The sequence below is a fragment of the Ambystoma mexicanum genome, chromosome 6p (genome assembly GCF_040938575.1).
Source record: "Ambystoma mexicanum isolate Mex_15411 chromosome 6p, UKY_AmexF1_1, whole genome shotgun sequence".
NCBI lineage: Eukaryota > Metazoa > Chordata > Amphibia > Caudata > Ambystomatidae > Ambystoma > Ambystoma mexicanum.
In genome coordinates, this window is record NC_090935.1 from 1,162,828,927 (window position 1) to 1,162,850,052 (window position 21,126).

Consider the following 21,126-nt stretch of genomic DNA (forward strand, 5'->3'; position numbering starts at 1 on the left):
ATGTTGACAGTGACATGCTTATTTACTAAATGGGTGGAATGTCTCCCGGCCCCAAACTGCAAGGCAGAAACAGCAGCTGTCCTGATGATCAATCACATCTTTTCACGTTTTGGACTACCCCAAAGGATTGAGTCAGACAGAGGTAGCCATTTCACCAGCGAAGTCATGACAAAGATGTGGGAGATACTTGGGGTTAAAAGGAAGCTACACATTGCTTACCGGCCAGCCTCTTTGGGTGCAGTGGAACGTTACAACAAAAGCATTGTGAGCATCTTGAAAAAGTTTGTGGCAGAATCTGGGACAAGTTGGGATATCCGATTACCTCTTGTCCTAATGGCCATCAGATCTACCCCTTCATCTGCAACTAAAATGTCACCGTTTGAGTTGATGACTGGACGCAGATGGTGCTTCCCCAGCATCTGTTATACAGGACCCAAGAGCAGACATTGATCAATGCCTCCACAACTCATGAGTATGTTGAGAATTTAAGGAAACACCTTCAACATGCTTTTGCCTATGCTCAGCGAAATCTAGAAAGATCAGCCGATAGCATGAAGACCCACTATGACCTGAAGACCACCAGAAAGGAATACAATGTAGGAGACCAGGTTTATCTGTACAATTTCCAAAGGAACCAGGCCAAACAGCGGAGTTTCTGCCTACCTGGAAGGGATCTTTTGAAATTGTAGACAAGATCTCACCAGTCGCCTACAAGATCTGCATCCACAAAGGCAGTTTGGCGGAGGGGGAAGACAAGTGGGTCCATATTAATCAGCTAAAGTGTTGCCATCCCAGGCACACTCTGCAGCAACTGGAGCAGTCCTCTGGAACCCCAGAGGGGGCCGCTCCAGAACAATAAAAATTCCAACCCTAAAATATCCCACACATAGTCCATAAAATATTATGATAAGAATGCAAATGTCTCCTGATTTATAAAATGTATATATTCACCCACTACATTAATAGTGGTGGGGAAATGTCTACGAATATGTTTCGGCCGCTTTGCTTTGTCATCCTAGGAGAGATAAACCATGGAGACTGACCAAGGAGGACGACCCGGGGACCGGGAGCAAAGATCCGAGGGGCCCGGAGTACCACCCAATACTACCATCAGGACCGACGAGGAGAACTGATCGATCCACCCTGATGGAGGAAAAGATGCTGAACTTTGCCATCTGCAGAATCAGAAGAAGATGAGGACATCCCAGTCTTGCGAAGTTCCATCGATGAAAGAACAGAATGGCCATCGCAAGAGGGGGGCTTGTGGGATGTTTCAACCCACGCAACAAAGCCCTGCAACATCACTGTGCATTACTGGCAGCGGAAACATCATAATGGCCGCCGGAAAGCATGCTGCTCGCCAGAAATCATCCCAAAATGCGCAGTAAAAATCTGAAAGATAGGTTGCCATCTTCTTTTGCCTCTGTCAGTGTTAATATAGGAGAACATCGCCAGACCCCATCCTTCGGCTGTACACAGAGCAAAATCAGTGCAAAGGAATATAGAGCTGTTCAAAATCCATTTTATTTGATGTCAAACATTGCTAAAATCATGGCTCACCAAAACCACAAAGGTCCCACCTCCTTGTTGGGGGGTCAACATCATTCTCCCGCAAGAATCTACATGAATCTGAGGTCCACAGAAGTGTATCTATATTTGAACAAAGTATATTTTGAGGATTGCTTACTGGTAAAACAGCTGTCAAAAATAGGTACAGTACCGGTGCTCACCACGGACCGGTGCTGGCAATCTAAATTCTGACAGGAGACCTGTGTTTCAGAGGCTAGATATGCCAAGCAAGAGAATTCCATCAGAATGCCATATAAAGTGCCACACATTGATTTAATGTGGAAAGAGACTTGATTAAAGATATGTTGCTTATTTTCAGTTTATAATGTTATATTTTTTCCATAAGGAACTCTATTGCAATTGATCAGAACAGTAACCTGATGTAGCTAAGACTTCAAAAGGCTTGCTGTCCACGGGAATCCTTCACACCTGGCGACTCCACACCAGAAGGCAGGATATCACATGGTCCTGTTGATTAAGAGGGAGGAGATTTTCCCTGCAGCCTGGAGGAAGGAAAAATGGGGGCTTTGGGATGAATAGAATATGCTGATTTGAGGTGTTACTGTCAACAATGCTCTGGGAGAAGCAAGACATGTGACCATCTGACTCACCAAGCTTCTAGGGGCGGGCCAGACTGGGTTGTGGATTTCATATTGCACCGAATATATGTTTAAGGAAAATGCTTCTAAAATATTGTATCAAGCTGACAGAAATGTACAATTTTGAGATTCTTAAAATGACACTTTCACTCACGGTTTAAGACTAAGCTGGACGCCGTGTGATGTTCTGATGCCAAACCGCGGGATTTATTAATATTGTGGACACTGTGTTTATACTAGAAAAATGAAAACTTACTGTAATATGCCCAGAGAGGGTGTGTACATCCGTGTAAGATTCGGTGCAAAACCAATATTGCGAAACCCACTAAAATCGCGGATAAGTTGTCATTTCTGAACCCAAGCTCTTAGAAAGATCAGGGTTAAACAGAGACCTGTCTTAATTAATATGTGATATGTACATGTATTCTCAACAACTTGTGTATCTGGGAAGCATGTTTGATTATGAAAAATTGATTTTCTTGAGAAACCAAAGGGGAGTGTTCTTTCCTTCAGCCATAAAGATGATACCTGATGACTCATTCTTACTCACTACTCCCTTCTCCAGTCAGAGGACAGTAAATCCTTTAACCTATCAGGATCCTCAGAGGGTTGGGCATAGAAAGTCAGCCTCCACACCCCTTTTGAGAACACATAAAAAGAGACTGCTGAGACCCAGATAGAGACACTCATTTTTCCACTACTCATCGATTCCTGTGCAGCACGCTGCCCGCCCATATCCAGACAAAGACTCCAGACTCCTGATACTCCTGATTCCAGACAGACTCCAGAACCAAAACTCTAGAACCCAAACTCTAGAACCTTGGAGAAGCAGAAGCCTAATCCACAAGGTGAACTCTTCTTAGTAGGCCTCAGAATCCAGCAACCTAACCAAACTATTCAACAGCCTTGCCGTGCTGTTCGCTTCTAGCCCAGAACCCCATGCCAGAACCAAGATCCAGAGAAAGCAGAGCTGTATCCAGAACCCGTCAGATCCAGTTCAAGAGACCGACCAGACCAGACTGCCGTGCAGTGCTGAACACAGAACCTAGAGGGCCTGAGACCTGTCCGGTGGCGAGAGAACCGCAGCCCGAACCCTTTGACCAGATCTTTGAAGATGCGCATTCCCTTCCAAAAAACTAGGAGTGAGTATCTATTCTAGAACTGTACATAGTCATCTCTTAGTCTAACGTAATCTTATCCCATCCATTTCAACCTGTCCAGAACTGCATAGGAATCGTGTGTCCATTCTGTGATTTCAAATCTGTAAAAGCGTCATCTGTCATTCTGAAAATCCAACTCCACAAAAACGTCCGTATCTTTTGAACCACACGTCCTAGAAGCAAGATGTAACTGTCATTTTAAAGCTAAGATCCTTAGCGAATTAAAATCATGTTTTAGCATATTTTTCACTTCATTGCAATCACATTTAAAAGTATTTTGCCTGTTTAAAATCATACCGGTTTTCTCTAAGCTTGCTGGGGGGAACTGGAACTGAACTGCATTTCATTGTATTCTGGAAACCTGTGTGCCCTCCTTTCCATCTCTCTATATTGCATCGGGGGGGAGTGAGTAGTCACAGGGGAAAAAGTGATTATATTATCTTCTGATTGAATTCATATCTAGTTTATTTCTGTGTTGCATTCTTTCCCATCTTGCATTTCCTTGAAACCAAACAAAGCATTCTCTGCTACCTTTATTCTTTCTATACCAACTCCTAAGTGATTAAAGAATTGTGCTATTGTAATATTATCCATTGCTGATCACTGTTATATTCATAAGTGTGCTATCAAATATTAATTTATTCATAAAAGTGTGATGTATATATATATTGTTTTATTCCTCAAATAAATCTTTTAATTTGCAAAACAAACTTACTTCTTGGCTCAGTGAGGTCAGGGGGATTCAAAGAGAGGGGCGTTATATAAGGGTTTATCATCCATATTCAAAGAATTTGACATAAAAATATATTAATAAGGGCTTCCATCGGGCATCCCAGACTAGGCATTGACTTAGTTGGATTGCGGGATTGAAGTCACTTACAATGTCAAGTCTAGTTCACTAACCTGCCAGACTTGACTGCAGATCTTTTGATTCCAGAAAATATTCCTTCTTCTGGCAATAACATTGACCTCTTATCTTTACGTCTTGTATATCTCTCTATCTCTCATGTGGAGTCCAGACTATTGTAGCTTGTCTCTGGATCTCTGTGACTTGCTGTGCACTTTCCCTCTCCTTTGTGTGGATCCCAGACCCCTCTGTGTTATCTCAGTACTTTCCTGACTGGTTCTGGGTCGTAGCCTCTTCATTGTGTGCTTCCCCTGGTTCTTGTGGGTCCCAGACCCCTTTGTCTTGCTTTTGCTGAACTCCCCGACTGTGTAGTGTCCCAGACCCTAATGTCCTGCTTTCATGGGGATTCCCCGACTTCATATGGGTCCCAGACCCTGCTCTCTGTTTTCTTGTGTTTTGCCCCCAGGCTCTGTTCACTGACCTGCCAGGCACTGGTTTGCATAAATAGTCTTCTTACTTTCTCACAGGTATTGGAACAAGCAGAATGGGGGTCTTCAACCTTCCCATACCACCTCCTTAGCTCTCTTTCTCCTCCACCACCCTTTACGGTAACCCAGGTACCTTCTGTGCATTGCCGTCTTGCTCTGCATCTTCGGCCAACTGCTTTTTCCCACTGCGGGCTCCTGCACGCCTGTCAGTGGTCGCCACGTCTCCTCGCACTGTTTCCAGGTGTGGTCACTCTCAAGCTCCAGATCTGACTGCGTGGTCTGTTTCCTGGTCTCTCCTGGGGATTGTCCAGTCTGGACAGTGGGTTACACAGTACATGTTCAGTGAGGCTCTGACAGCCCTTTCTGTTCTCCGCAGTGCGCCTCCAGCCGGCTCTCAGTTGGTCCAGGGAGGATCTGTCTGAAAGCATAGATCCTCTTCCCTTTTTACATTTGGCTTAGGCGCTGGATGACTGTAACATGTATGTTGGTTCCATGGTGGGATTTTGCTTCCTGGCCAGCTTTTCTTTGTCTCAGTGGTATCTGGGTAGGTCTCCTTCTTCCTCATCCCAGTATGGTATATGTGGACAGGGTCCTCCACACTTCAGAAGTACATAGATGTGTGGGGAGCCTGAGAGGGCTGAGAGGAAAGAGGGGACAGAAACGGGGATTCTATATACCGCATTCTCCCATGATGGTTGTCCCTAATTCCAGAGGGGGGCTCCCGCCCCATGTGATCATCATCCTGTGTTCCACCCTAGGGGACTATTGGACTGTGGCCACACCACCCTGCCCACATGGGAAGGGGCTCCCCCCAGGGGGGAAGGGACGACATCCAAAGATTCGTCACAAAGCATACAATTGTGCTGTTTGTCAGGTACCACTGGCAAATATCTGCGGAAGCTGCTGAACCCCACAGCCCCCACCCAATGATTTTGCGCTCACATCCAATTCACACAAGGATGAAGCTGAAAACCCCAGAGGGGGAAAGAGGAAGTGGATGAAAAACAAAATACACAGCATTGTCAACTTCCGCTTGGATTGAGACATGCAGGTAATGAGAAAAAGAATGAGACGTTAACCTCCCTACTCTTTCTCCCCAGGTCTTGAGTGTCATTATTTCCCAATTGTGGCCACCTGTTACTTGTGTTTCGCTCTGCCAGGCTAGGAAGGATAGTTTACCAGGGAAGTAATTATAATGAATGCATGCTAAAAAGCAGGGGTGTTGCTAGGTCTGGCAAAGATCCGGGGCTACACTAATGTTGGGAACGTTGGGACTCGGGGCTAGCCAGTCTTTTAGTTGTAGCCACTGAGATTCTATCTGTGGCTACAACCAAAAGACACGGGGCTATAGCCATCTCGCCCCCCCTAGCAACGTCTCTGCAGAAAAGACTCTTGAACCCTTGTGCCCTTTTCTCGAAAGTAGATAGTTTCTTGTAAGTGTACCTCTTGTTCCCTCCCAGAAGTCTTACTTAGCGGAAGTGAAGAGCCCCAGACTACTATGCATACTGCAGGCACAGTTGTTGCTCTTTGGAAGCCTAAAACCTTTTATCTTGCTTACCTCTAACTATGAGACGGGTCCTGAGTGGACGAAAGGTGCCTTAGACCGATTTCACTTAAGTTGATCCAGGTTCTTAGCCATGCCCAAAATATCACAGATTAGAATAACAACCTTTGCAACCTCTGCCATTACCAAGCCACTTTGGGCTGTAATGTTATTGTAAACTAGTCCTGTTTATCTCCAGTCAAACTCACCATTTAGTTTTAGTTTAGGTAAGGAGCGTGTTTATTTGTAATGATTGAAACTCTGGGAAGAAATCCATTTCATTAGTTCACGTGCTCTTGAACTGACTTGTAGTGAGAAGAGAGAGTGACACCTGAAAAAACTTTTCCTTGCGTGCACACCACCTGATGATCAGTGACTCTAAAAGGAACTGAAGTGCGCATAGCTGTGGAGAGCCGCATCTCCGAGATGTAATTATTGCCTGGAAGGGAGCAGTGTCTCCAGCTACAGTTTGATAAGCGCGCATGTGCAGCCTGAAGGAGAATAGTGTCTCGCTGAGGGAGATCCGCGTACCTGTTTGCGCTCCATATCTGAAAGGTGACTGAGAAAGCGAGCACAACTGCCGGTGAGCGTTCAGTCAAGATTAGGCAGTATTCACTGCGGCTAGGAAAAGTGACTAATGTCCCTGGCTCTTCTTAGAAACCGGAGACATCATTAGCAAAATCTCAGCACAGCTCTGAAGGAGAAGCCCTTCAGGAACGGCATTTAGTCAAAGTAGGGTTGCAAGAATCTGTTTTAAATAGTCATAGAATAGGGTTGATTTCAGCTGAGTACATATGTGTTAAATAGTTTCTAGGAGAGAAGGAGTTCTTCAAAGTTAAAACTCCTCAAAAAGGCAAAACAAAAGAACAGCAAACTCAAGTATTTAATTCCAGGACTATCACCAGGGAAGATTTAATACTTTCCTACAAGAAATAATGAATTCCTCCCAGCTCTTCGAGGAGGAACTCGGATATAAGTTGTAACTTGGGTTCTGGAGGGAGGGATCAGTGAAAGGGAGTTGAAATAATCCATGAATTTTGTGTTTTCTCGCCCTCTGCAGATTTTCACCAAAGGTGAAGACAGGAATCTGTTGTTTGTCATTTACTCCACTTCCCCTTTCCCCTTTCTCTCAGAGGTGTTTCGGATTTCAGCTGCTGTAGATTCAGTTGTTAACCAAACACCTTTGTGGGTCTGCAGTGTTCATCAAATCCTGCGGACCAAGGTATACAGGACTGGACAACAAGTTGAGCATGCCAATCCGAGAGAGGTGTGACAACACTAATCACCAGAGCTGGCCTTAGCACAGAAAACCATGACAGTGGAGGTTTGCACCGCTGCACAAAACTAATTTCCTTTGGGGTTAAAGTACCAGTTGATGCCCAGAGATTCGCTCTCTGCAACACTAGAACAAACACCAACATTCCAGCACAAAGAGGCTGGAGCTCACACGAGCACACATCTTCTGGTGTTGGGATGCTAATCTTCCATGGAAGCTGCGTTCTTTAGAATAAATGGAGGCTCTGTTCACTCACAGCAACTCATGCTTTACGCTTACATGTATGTGTAGCCCTTACTCCTCACCAGTCCTCCTAGGCACTTATGTGAGTAGAGATGAAAAAGGCCAGCAGTCTCCTACCACAAGGAACCCAGAGTGAAAAGTAGTGAGCCAACCTTAGTATGCTAAGTCTGTACCTACAACAACTTCTAAGAAACCCCCCAGCTGAACGCTGTACTGTGATACGTTTGAGTTGACCATGCAGACCTTCTGTAGTGAAAACTGGATATTCTGCTTCCTTAATTAATTTTCTTCTGGCTCCTTCAGGGAGCAGCTAGTGAACAGACATTTGGGGGTAAAAGGCAGTATTGGAGCCCCTGACTGGGTTCAATATTGTCTGGGCTTTCTAGTCTCTAATCTTCCTTCAATCTTGGTTTGGGGAAGGATCCAAATCTTACTTAGCACTGTTAAGGGACAAAACAAACTACCCACTCCCAAAATCACCCGACCAGGAACTCAACCCTCTCTACCGGCAACCAAACCCACTGAACGACTAGACCTCCCTGGGCTGAAACACGCGCTCCCTCCCCTACACTGTGAACATTCGCTAGGCGCCTGTGATACCTCATACAGTTTCGCCATGCCCATTAAGGTCGGCGGATGTACTTTTAGGACGTTTTTTGTTAAGGTAAATGATTAAATGTTTCATACTGATAATGTATGACTCACATTCCGTAGAAGAGTGATAACATGAAGCATGGCGTTTATGTGCCGCATATAACCTATGATTACAAAAGTAAGGCCTGACTGACTGAATGCTTTTAAGCGTGCTCATCGAACAGCTGCTCTTTGAACCTCAGCAGATATACTGTGTCATGCCACCCAGATTTTTAAAATGAGCTGACCCATACATGAGGGCATTGCTCTTTGTTGTAATTATGGCCACTGTGACTGCTTCCCTTCTCTTCTGGTGCTGTTGTCAGAGGAGCCACAGCACAACTCTTCATGTACATAAAGGGAGGATGCTTCCTACGATGACTGATATTATATACATCGTGGTGGTGGAAGAAATTAAATGTGATGCAGAAACAAGTGATGAAGATAGGAGAATGATGTCCATTGAGTATATTTGAAGAAAAAAACAACGCACACATTAATAAACTAGCAAATGTAAATGTAATGGAAATATCATTAAATGATAAAAACACATTTAAATGACTTGCCATAGAGTGACCTGTACAGGAAGGGTTAGGGAGAAAATAGGGCCAAAGGAGACCTGTAAAATTGAGGAAAGAGTAACACTTGAACGTGATAAAGGATGACGTAAGAGAACAATGACATGTGTGTGTAATTGCGCTGATAGCATAAAAGGTGGGATATGTTGAAACCAACAGTATTTTATGTTTTTCCGTAAGCACCGACTGCCTCTGTTACAAGCAGAAGAGCACCGCTGCCATGATTAAGGGAATGATGCAGCAGAACCATAATGGAATATGATTTTCTGACAGAAAATAGAAAGCCCATAAGAAAATGTGCAGCTGTGATTTTAGGCTCTGCCCGAGACATAGACATACCCAGTGATGCGTGTTGCGCCACCGGTGAGGGAAGGGTATTCCTGCCTGTGAACCAAAATAAAGGTCACGTGGGGGCAATTCACTACACCAGGAATCATTACGCAAAATGGAGCAATCTGTCGCAATCAGAGATTGCGTCACCTGGAAAGGCTGGGCGAAATTGTACAGTCATAGCATGGTGATGTTACGCCATGTCCCTCAAGATTAGTCATGTTTTATTGGGACATTCTTTATATTAATGTAACTGACCAAAACTTTCTGATTTCTGTATGATTTGCATTGTGTAAAACCCTATTAAAATCTCAGAGAATTCTGTGCTCGGTGGCCATGTTTTTGGACAGGGATATTCTGCTGGTTTTGTTGTCAATTTCTCTACAGCTAAGTTGAAATAAACCTGACATCGCTGGTGTTACCTGGGAAGCCTTACTAGATTTATCTTGTGGGCTTCTATATGCCTTTACCATGGCACCTCGACCTCTACGCGCTCTAAGCTAATAGGTTTGCCCCACTAGCTGGCACACTAGCAATCCAGCTAATCAGCTAGAGGTTCTGCACAATGTAACCAGACAAAGGCAATAGAAAGTAACTTGCTACAGGAGAACTGGACATTCCAAGTGACTGCTTTTCTTTAGCTCTTCATCTCCTCCAAGCATCTAGACCCTTCACAGCAGGCCTCCTTCCGCTCGATTTCCAAGTCTCTGTAGAGGTTGGTAAGGACCTGTACAAGTTGTCCCAGCTTATTCATCATTGACACGCCATTTTTTGCAAAGATCAATTTTTCTTAAGCCTCCCTTGTGCTCACAGCAATGTAAGCTGTCGTTCCAGCACTCAAGGGTTTAAATGAGGTTTTGGAAAGTTTAGCATAACCAAAGTAAGCTTAAATTGTGGCTATGACACATAATTATAGTAGCAGAAAGAAAAAAAGAAATTGCCTACCTCCATGCCTAACAGCTTCAAGGCTTTGGGCTGAAGAAAACAAAACATGCAAATTAGTGATACACACAGCAACATGGGCACATTGACGATTAATGATATACATATTGTCCGCTTGTTATTCGAAGAATTGATAAATCATTAAGAGCTACGTTAATTTTGTGGTGTTAATAGTAAACATCTAATTATTAGTTGGGATGGCATGGGATACTTATGGCATGGGTTACACAGAAAGGGGGGAATGGGGTATGTATGTGTTGTTTACCCCATGAAGCACTTGGTATATGCCTCATGCAGAAATAATCCCATACAGAATTTACATTCTTCATCTGGTGGTATGTTAAAGATTGGAGGCTTTTTAGATACCACATATTTTTACTGTTACCACCAAACTCTAATGAGGCCCTGAGCATAGGAAGAGGTGTGTGTGCCAAAGTGACTACAAACAGCTATAACGTGAAATGTACTTCCGAGTATCAGGCATCACAACACACATGACACATGTAATCACAGACTGAACCTGCAGCAGAGCATGCACACTGTCAGTATAGTAAGCTTTTAAAACATGCCATACATTATTAGTACCAGCACAGAAATCTGCTTTCCTTTACATGAAAAATGCGTGACTCCAATTCAAATCCAAATAACAGGAGAGGGAGGTCAGGTAGCGCAAGAGGCAGATGGCGGTCAGATCTGTGAGCTTGTGTGCCGACATGTTACTTTCTACCTCTCATCCTGTGTGACTCTCATGGTAAAGGTCCTTTACATGTCTGGCAGCTTCATGGCCCGCCCGGGGGCGTGGGGTTGGGCGGGCAGCAGGGGGACGTCCCACAGGACATTTTGGAAAGTGGTGGAGAGTTTTGATAGAAGCAAAAGGTGCCAGAAAGGATGAGTAGATTGTTGGCCATTTGGGAAAGGATGACTATCGGTTTGGGTGTTCGAAGTTGCTGCTGCCATAGTGGTTGTTCTCTCTTGTAGGGGACTTCTGAAGAAGAGCATCAGACTCTATCAGCATGCCCAGTAACTCCTGCAAGATGGCGGATGAATGTTGATCATAGCCGAGCTCCACTGTCAGCTTAACCAAAAGCGTATGCAGAGAAAGCCGGAAATGCTTCTGCAAACTTGCTCTATTGGCCATGCTTAGTTATGAGCAATGGCCATCAGAACCCACTGCCTCTATTACATATTATATTCATCATTTTGGCTTGTTAGATGTTGTTGCATTTATCAGACAGAAGATAAACTGAACTTCGCTTTGACTGGGAAATGTGCTTTTTCCACAAGCTTTCAAATGGGTCTGCTTCCAGTATATAACTTTTGCTCAATCTCGCCAATGTAGGCTCCCCAAACTGAAATCATTTCAAGAGGTTTTATTTCAAACCATGACTTTGGATTTCATGTATTAATATTGTTTTCTGTTTTTAGCCAGGCCTCCACTTCATCGAGCTCTGCATGTAAGCTATCACCCCTCACTGCATTTAGTTGTGTATCCCCCCTTCTTTCCCCTCTAACTGAAACATACACATAGAAACTGCTCAATTTAATAATGAGGTACATGTCACTGATGCTGAAGGAAATGCGCAAGTAAACATTCAGTACATCTTTCCACATCCATGCACATTTTGTTCACGTTTTACACAAAGTGTGAGACACACATTTCGAAATCCGCTCTCTGGGGTTCCCTCTTCATGCAGGATTTCAAAAATGCACCCTTGCCTCATCAGTATCCTGTTGGGGGTGTAGCACCAGGTATCCCTGCAGATTGACTATTTTTTGTGCTTTCTAAGAGCAAGTGGAGTCCGTTAGCACCCACTGTAATGATGATAGCCATCTTTTAAAATGGCGGTCGTCATTACTGATGTCTATTGCAAGGAAATTCACTTCATGATGCAGCGTTCCGCACACACACCCGGGGCACCTGTGCTTAGCACCTCATCATGCAGTAAATAATCCAAATTCCCTTCAAAGAGCGCTCACCTCAGCAGCAGTCGGGATCTTTCTGATTGATTCCCTGCTAGGGCAGTGTAGGGGGGTGAGGGGTGTGTAATGGAGTGCACATTGTATGATATTGAGGGTACTAAGCCTAAAGGTAGACTAAATGAATACACTGCAGTAAAGAAAAAGGAAACCATAAGAGAATAATCACAAACATAGATACACAAAGCAGCTGTTCACTAAAATGACAGGTGATCCAAATAGCTGAGGTAACCCATGGAGGGCTTATTTGACAATCTAATACTCCTTGATTTCACCTTTTAATTAATCCACAAAATCTTCGTAGGCATTCATTATATGTAGAATTATTACTTTTAGGACATTTACACAAGGGCCTAGTTGTCACAACTCATAGATGGTCGCTATGGAAAAGATGTAAACATGGCTGCCACTTGCTCCACCACATTGTATGAGAAACCGTAGCAGAGCTCTAGTGCTCCCCCCAAGATAGCAGCCATGATCTGTGGTATGAGTTCAGACCGATGCTGGAGCAAACTGTGTTGTAACCCGCATTCTTCCTGTAGGATTCTTCAGTAAGACGCTTGTGTCCATCCTTGTAGCTCTATCCATTTTGCTTGGTTCCTCTCTCTGCCACCGCCCGTACCGCTCTCCACTTTGGTACCATCGTGCTGCCGCTGCTACTTTTCTGTTTTGCTGTGCCTCCGCATCCTGTGGCTTTTCCCTTGCCTGCTCTCGCTTACCTGCTCAAAGTTCTGTCCAGGGCTCCTCCCCTCGCACTGCCTTATTACTCAAGGAACTCGACTTGAAGTCGCGTTCGCCTGCTACCTGGAATGTATCTTCTGTTCTGTTTTGGCAATCTTCAGAGTTCACTGTACGACATCATTATCTTTAGAGGGTTGTTGTGCCTCGTTTGGCTTTTCTATCTACGTGGTCAACTCCCCTCCTGGCCACCACTTTTCTCCCTTCCGGAAACTTAAGGAAGAGTGGTGGTGAGTAGAGATTGTGCTTATCTCTACGAGGGCAAACTTAGGGACAAGACACAAGAGACACAGTTTACTCCATTGGCTCCGGACCATGAATCTACTGGAGAGAGCTCCCACTCGGAGCAGGAGACCCCCACTGAGACTAGTACTCTAGAGGTGTGTGGAGGATGCTGTATGTGAACTAGAACTGTCATTCAACTCTAAAAGGGCTATGCATTTATCCCTAGTTGCCCGATCACAACAATGGGTTTCATTGATCAGATAGCCTCCACAGACATTCTCATCCTAATAATATCTGCTTCTAAAATGATCCTCCGTAAAATCCTACAAAAACCTTTTCTGCTAGAATTTGGTGGGTTTGACTTCCTCAAGCAGCCCGCTTTTTTTAGTTAAAGAAAAAATGAATAATAAAGAAGTACATGCCGCACAACTCTTCTACCTAACATATTTTCTGCAGAGTAGTAATTCCTTTTTTTTCGGGAGCCTGTCAAATGCTTCTTTGGACATCACAGGAGGGTGGCAAAAGCATCTTCTGACTCATTTATTGTAATCACTGAGGAGGCTTTCCTTCTTGAGTATGACACAGTAGGCGATTGAGCTTTGCCTAGGTTAGTCAAGATGAAGGCCAGTCAGAATGAACCCAACATCAAGGAAAACAGATCCACAGACCTGTTTGTATTTCTATTTCTAGGGAGAACTGTACATCTGGAGAATACAGTAGAATGACTTAGTGAAATAGTGGAGTTAATTGATTGCACCTTTGAGCATGTTATACCAGCAGTCTATAGGATTTAACCGGGAGCGATACAACGTTTGTCGAACTCACTAATCAGACTCACTTAATTTAATGAATTAATTGCACTGGAATTCAATCACTTGCACAGCCTGCCTATGCCATGGAAAGAGGATCTTTTCCAAGATGTCTCCCCCTTTGCAATGCTTCCCTATTCTAATTGGAGTGTCCATTTTCTACACTGTATCAAATTCTAAATTACCAGTCTGTGTTTAAGTGACTGAATCCAAAGTGTATGTCACAATGGCAATGTTTATCTCACAGTGGCAGGTGCCTAATAATGTAACCAACCGACTTGTTACCCTCCCCATTTGTTCTAAACTACTGCACCCTACAGAGGTGAGCCATTCCCATGCCTGACCTTTTCAGGAGATAGCATCAGCTATGGCACTGCCACAACATTGCACTGTTACCTAAGTGGGTGACAGGGAACTTCATTACATGCAATCTCTAAGTAAAAGCTATGCTGAGACTCTCTGAGACTTCCTGTTTTGTCAGAGGCCTCCCCTGCAATGTGAGTGGTCAGCAGTATCACGTTGGCTGCAGACGATTATAATGACTGCCTCCGGGACAGGAAGACTCAAGGTTCACAGGGGACATGCTAAGAAGTGGCTTTGCTCGCAAATGAGGCATGGCTTCTATGGACATTTGTGAGGGTTGTAGGGTTCTGAAACCAAGTCATAGAACGATGCTGGATGGAAAAGAAGGTCAGGCAGTGCATAGAGCTATGAGCGCAGACAACAGCGGCCATCTTGAAACCACATTGGATTTTTTTTTTATATAGTAGGTCTATTTGGCAACCCTGCAAGTAAACACGCAATATTTTCATTTATATGAATTTTAGAAGACGCTTACGCTATGAGGCATCCTTGCTAAACACCGGCATTGGTTTAAGATCTGCACATAATTGGTATTTTTGCTGTGAACTAAGCTAAGCTATTTGCATAAAGTGATGTACTTATTTTTGTAAATCAGTTTCAAATATTTCTAACAATTTTGCCATGTCACTTTTTTTACGTTAAGTGCTAGGTAGGGCGGGTAGGAGTGTAGATAGATCCTGATGCAGAACCCTTGTCAATATCAGACATCAATAGTCACGCTCAGAGCTCATTCAACTCATCAAGTCTCAGACAAATAGCTAGAATAGCTCAGGCAACTTGAGCTATTCTTGTATTTTATGATGTCCCTTGGAGCACCTCAGCGGAAAGAAGCCCAAATGCTAGTACATATGATGTACATTTCCAAATAATGCCATTGCATTTAATCCTTATAACACACCCTATTGTTCATGCTACCTACCGAATGTCAGTAGGTTTCTTAGTGAGCTTGCCCATAGCTCATAGTACATAAACAATCGAAAAAGAAAGTGTCATTTGATTCTGTTTTGTTTGAATTGTAATAAATGATCTAGTTTTGTTATACATATTCCCTTCAGAGGACCATGTCTACAGTGCAAGAATGAGTCAACAAAATGGATACGAAGGTGTGGAAGGTTCACTAATGCTCATTAATTCGGATTTTTCGAATTGCCCATTAGCCAAACGTTGTAATGGCTTTCATCTACAACGCACATTTCTTTGCAGACTAGAGCTGATATGTAGGCCACATAGTGAGCAATGCCTTCCTGCTAGAGAAGGACACTTAGCGGAAGGATGTGGGCACAAGTGTGAGAAAAGAAAGACTCCCTGCATCACAAAAGGTGGGAATGTGAAACAACCTACCTATAGTGAGCACTAATGAGGTGTCAGTGTAAACAAAAAGAACACAACATAACAAAAACAAGTATACCGAAGAAAAATAAAAGAATGGGGTCTGATGACTTGAAACTGGAAGGCACGTCCAAGTTTAAGCAGGTAAGGTCTCACCAGCCGAGGGAGCAAAAGAGGCCCTGGAAATAACTTTCAAAATGGCCCCATATTACACATTTTCCGCAAGCCCAACCCTTTTCCTATGAGAAAGTAGAACATTAAAATAGGTTACCACACAAAAGTGGCCCAGGGTGCAGAGGCCTATCTCCAGAGTTCGCTATAGGCCAGCCCACCCCTGTGCAGCACTGACTCTGTGTGAAAGGATGTATCTGAGAACTTAGCATGGTTTTCATCATGCATGAGTCGTTGTGCGGAATCTATTGTAAAAAGTGCTGTCTGCCAGCACTTCTCAGTGGCCATGTATTTCCTTTAGGGCCCAGCACTACACAGGAGATGCTTTTACCATGTAGCAGGATCAGGCTTTCCTCATGCCTCACTTACACCCTTGGCCACCAGCCCAAGCGACACCACTCTCTCACTTCTCTCCAGCCGTTTCCGGTCTCAATGGCCCTCATTCCGAGGTTGGTACTAGTCATGGCGCTATTAGCGGTATTGGTGCCATGACTAGCACCAATACCGGTACCGCCACCGAGGTGGTGGTATGGGGACTTACCGGTCCATTCCGCCCTTTGCGGGACCGGTAAGTCCCCATTTGAAATGCCATTCCCCATTCCCATTTGAGCCCCCGTAGGGCTCAATGGGAAGGGGGAAGGCAGCAATAACAGTACCGCAATTTGCGGTACCGTTATTGACCCCGGTATCCCTTTGCGGTCCCGTCCTTAACGCCTGCTAAAACCAGGCGTTAAGGAAGGACCCCCAAAGGTTCTTCGGAATAGGGCGCAAAGGGATTACCGGCACCAGTGTCATTACCGGTGGACGGTATCCATTTGCGCCCGGGTCGTAACGACCCCCATTGTCTAGCTTTTTTCAAACCTAAATCGTGGGGTAGAGGAGGCTAGAGAGGTCTCTCTCGGAACCCTTTCGTAACTTGCACTCATGTCCCCAGACTAGGTGCACTCCTGGCACCAAACTCCCACCTCCCCCCGTTCACCTCCCCTCTCCATGAGGCTAGGCAAGGATTTTATACATACCAGTTACTCCTCCATGTGCATCCTCTGGTCCCGGGGCAATTTCACCATCCGAAAAAAGGTAGATTCCCCACCGAGCGCTAGCCGAATTTCAGGCCCAATTCAGGTCGTTGCCCAAACAAGGTGCCCCCCAATGAAGACCCCCTGATTCATTGCAGGATTGCAGCATCCAGTTCACAGTTTACTTCCTGAGTGTTGTTTAAAGTGACCGACTGATTCATGCTTACGCATCCGATTTTTACACTTGCCTCACTTTTGAACTGTTGCACACTCAATGGGCTGTCGCAATCCTAAACTCTGGCACTTTGGGAAATGAAGTCATTTCAGGTCATATTTTTCTCAATGCTCACTGAAGATTATGTGAAATAGAAAGTTATGCCAGAGGGGTTCGGTAACTAACTGGACACCATAAAACAAACCCTCACGAAGAAGTAGTAGCATGTTGAAAAAGTGAAAAGCAAAATACAGGTTTTCATGATGTCCAATACTAATCTGCATGAAAACCATTTGCATATAATCCATTTCGCTGGACATTATTTGCATATTGGTCTGGTCGTGATGAAAACCTGAGGGAAATTTACTAGCTGGTGGATCAAGGATCCTTTAGAAAGAATTAAGCAATAAACCGGGTCATGTAATGTCCTGCCGAGATGGGTTTATTGCTATTATCATCCCAGAATATTTTTGCTGGGATACTAATCGTTTTTCATTAAGTTGAGGAAAGGTGTGTTTGCAGTATCTCAACTAAAAAAAAAACTACAAAACAAGATGGCCGCCATGGACAACAAAGAAGGAAATTGCACGTAGTGCCTTCTCCCTTTCACAGGCGGCCATTACCGTGTTGGGAACACAGAGTGTTCCGGCACTGGCAAGGGACAAGGAAGCTCCAGGTAAGTGGGGTGGGTGTAGGCGAGGGTTGTGGAAATTGGAGATGGGCAAGCAGGCAGAAGATGACACGGGGGAGCAGAGAAGGCATTTACCTGCTGCCTCGCGGGGAAGATGGCGGCTTCCTGCTTCTGAGGAGCCCCCATTCTGAGCTTGCTGAATGGCTTGCTGGTCCCTGACCCCCCTAATTTGCGTTAGAAGAGGCACCATAACGAGGACTGTATCAAAGTTCGCACTTGGAAAACCTCAGCAAGTCACAGAGGAGTTTGAGGTAGAAGAATGTGATTTGTCGAAGCTGCAGTGTATGTAAAATTTCAAATATTTTCTCGATTGAATTAGGTACTGACACCTTGCATTGGCTTTCTCACTGTTGCCTCTTGTGGTTAAAATCCTGTATTTAAAGCAGTGTCCTCCTTACCCTCTTAGGTCCAAACAAATTGTGATAAAGAGTTCGGAAGCGCTTCCGGGTGTAATTGCAGCGATAAGCTCCTCCCATCAGGTACTCAATCACAAGGCCGATGTCAATGAGGCTGATCCTGTAATCTGGAGGTAGGTTTCCCTATCAAACAAATGCACAGATAAAGAAACAGGCAAACACACAAACACATACACAAATAAGACAAGGATACAGGTTAGTCCAGAGACTACTAGTTGTTTTCAAATAAGTATTTTAGTGAAAGGAAATGGAAATGCAAGGTAAAGTATGAATGTAGTATGCTGGTTAATTCATTCACCTTAAAATAGATCCAACCGAAACCTGGATATTCTCGCTTGGAAAGAAGACATAAGTTAAATAAGAAAGTGTAACAAACTGTATCGATGACAACAACAGATGTTAGTAAAAATGGCAGACTCTTTTGCAGAAGAGATTGTTCCTGAAAGGTTACATCTACTTGGAAAAGGATGTGCTGTGCCTTTTATCTCCTTTTCAGAAGCTACTCTGCCTGGATCCTTCCCACTGGCCTCTGAGCTTTCTACTTTCTAAACCACTGCCCATACAGTTTTCTCGGGAGGTAAGAGCAGACTAGTGTTTTGTTAGACTTAAAACCTTGCAGCATGAAGATCTTCTAACAAAACACTGTAAATAATTATACTTTAAACAATTACTCCTTTGCAGCTAATCAAAGGCATTGCTAGGGGGAGCTATGGGGATTATAGCACCAGGTCTTTTGGTTGTAGCACCGGGACGAAGCTCAAGGGCTACAACCAAAAGGCTAGCTAGCCGCAAATCCAGACAGTTCTGACATTAGCATAGCACCTGATCTTTTCCAAACCTATCAACACCCCTACAGCTAATCCTTCACCAATTACTTTTGGCCCACGTTTGTTAATTAATAAACGGTCATAATTATGTTTCAAAACTATTGCACCATTGACAAAAGCAAATATTCCAGGAGACTATAAAATGGAACAGTTCCTGTATTGTGAGGATTGTGTTGTCCTTAACAGAAGGAGAATTTTAAGGTGCATTATTCCCTTACCCTTTTCTTACTCTGAGTATCTTCGGCCAAGATGGAGGCACATACTCCCCGAAGAATGTCAAGAATGTCAATCGAAAAATGGCTTCAAAAAGCCATTCAATTTATTGATAGCCAACATCATGCAGCTGTTGTGATATCAGACAGCCCCATTAACGTCACAATAGTTGCAGAGCTATAGAGGCTCAACTTTATAGCTTTAAATGACTTAAAAACTGCATTTAACCTGAAAAAATTCAAATTTTTGAACATACAGTAACAACTGTGCGTCAACAACAGGGGTTTGATGGGCTACTACTGTTAGACATGACGGAATTACATATGCATTTAACACTAAAATATATTTTGGCATAGGCAGAATATTTAAATAGCCATGTATGGAAGTGGCCTCTTCATGGTGGCATTAAAACCCAGTTGGTTGGCTTGGTTTAGAAAATGGGGTGGTTAGTTTGTATCTCAAAGTGAATGGTTCAGTGATATGTGTAGTGGGACAAAGCCGCATCACGTGTTTTTGTTATAGAAAAAAAGACAAGATCACGGGTTAATGACTGGACAGACTCTGGCCAATTGGGAGAGCTCAAAGGGCATTTAAAATGTGGCGGGCGTGATTCTTTGACCACTGAAGATATAGAACATTGGCCTTCATGAATTTTCAGTGTCTCCACAAATGCCTAGAACCCAGTAACCCCTCGTGGAAATAGCATGCAGAAGTACTTCTGAAGAGGGACATACTAAGACTGCAGGTTCAGCAACCGTATTATACACACGGTTTCAAAACACAACTAATGTTGGTCCATATTCTATACTTTTGTATTGGGGAACAGGTATTAGAACACATATGAGACTTCAGAAGAATACTATATGCAAGAAAATTTAAAAACAGGACATGAATAATGCTTTTTCTACCATAGGTAGCCAGACTTAGTAGAATGGTATTATTAAAGGGTTCTACTTATTCAAAGATATGGGCCAAAGTTCTGCCAAGCACAATGAAACTGTGCCAGCCGTTGTGGATTTCATTGAGCACAGAAATGCTAGCCTGGTCACGAATGCTGGCCAAGTTCATCCCGCCTTTGCTCGCTGAAATATAGTCAATTCGATGGCCATTAAGTGGTGTAAAGTTTTTCTGACTTTTAATATAACAATCATAATTTAAAACATATTCCTGTGGTCATCATTTCCCATCATACATTTCAATGTGAGCCAGAGTTGTCTAACTCCAGGCCTCAAGGGCCGGAAACATGTCAGATTTTCAGGGTACCCCTCATTAATATTCATGGGATAAATTTGCATACACTGATTCTAAATGTATGCACATTTTGTCTCATGACTATTAATGAGGGATATACTGAAAACCCTGCAGGATTACGGCTCTCGAGATCTGGAGTTGGGCAACCCTGGCCTGGTGTAAAAGTGCAGGGTTGACAGATACATTTAGAACAGATTGCTAAACTTTCACCAGATTTAAAAATCCAAAATATCTAAACTGAAATATAGTTCAATATGCTCAACGCTTCCTTCCCAGTTGATCATCGTATAGCTTGTCAAGAATGTACACATTCAGGAAGCTGACAACATTTAGAATGTATATGACGTATTTCTAGAAAAGGTTTGCATGTTCAGAAGTTGATAACTCATTCAACCCAGATCTATTCTTTTCCTGCTTACCCACCCCCACTGTAGAATCTATATCTGTATTTCACGACTTTGGAGATCAGTGCCATGGCTGGGTAATTCCTTCATCATTCCCAGCTGCCCTCCGCTGGTCTCCTTTATCAATGGCGTATGTATGTGCAAACGTTTGTTGGATATGAGATATAGCACAATCCGTCAAAGTTAAAGAATTCCAACTACTATTACAAAAAAGTGCCATTGTCAACCCTTTTCTCATACCGTGACTCTTGATATTGGACCACATTACGACCCT

The 21,126-nt window shown here is 43.7% G+C and overlaps 1 protein-coding gene across 7 annotated transcripts in view; it reads right to left on the reverse strand.

The window, feature by feature from the left end:
- Positions 1 to 21,126, reverse strand: part of TRPM3 (transient receptor potential cation channel subfamily M member 3) — a 1,922,641-nt gene that overhangs the window by 421,160 nt on the left and 1,480,355 nt on the right. For 2 of the 7 annotated variants that reach the window (XM_069625797.1, XM_069625795.1), the window contains exons 13-15: positions 18,456 to 18,491; positions 18,140 to 18,280; positions 10,212 to 10,241 (exon numbers count right to left, since the gene is read on the reverse strand). In XM_069625797.1, the coding sequence (XP_069481898.1) occupies positions 10,212 to 10,241; positions 18,140 to 18,280; positions 18,456 to 18,491 (207 nt within the window). The remainder of the gene's footprint in view (positions 1 to 10,211; positions 10,242 to 18,139; positions 18,281 to 18,455; positions 18,492 to 21,126) is intronic. The other 5 variants (XM_069625799.1, XM_069625796.1, XM_069625798.1 and 2 more) reach the window with 4 other exon arrangements.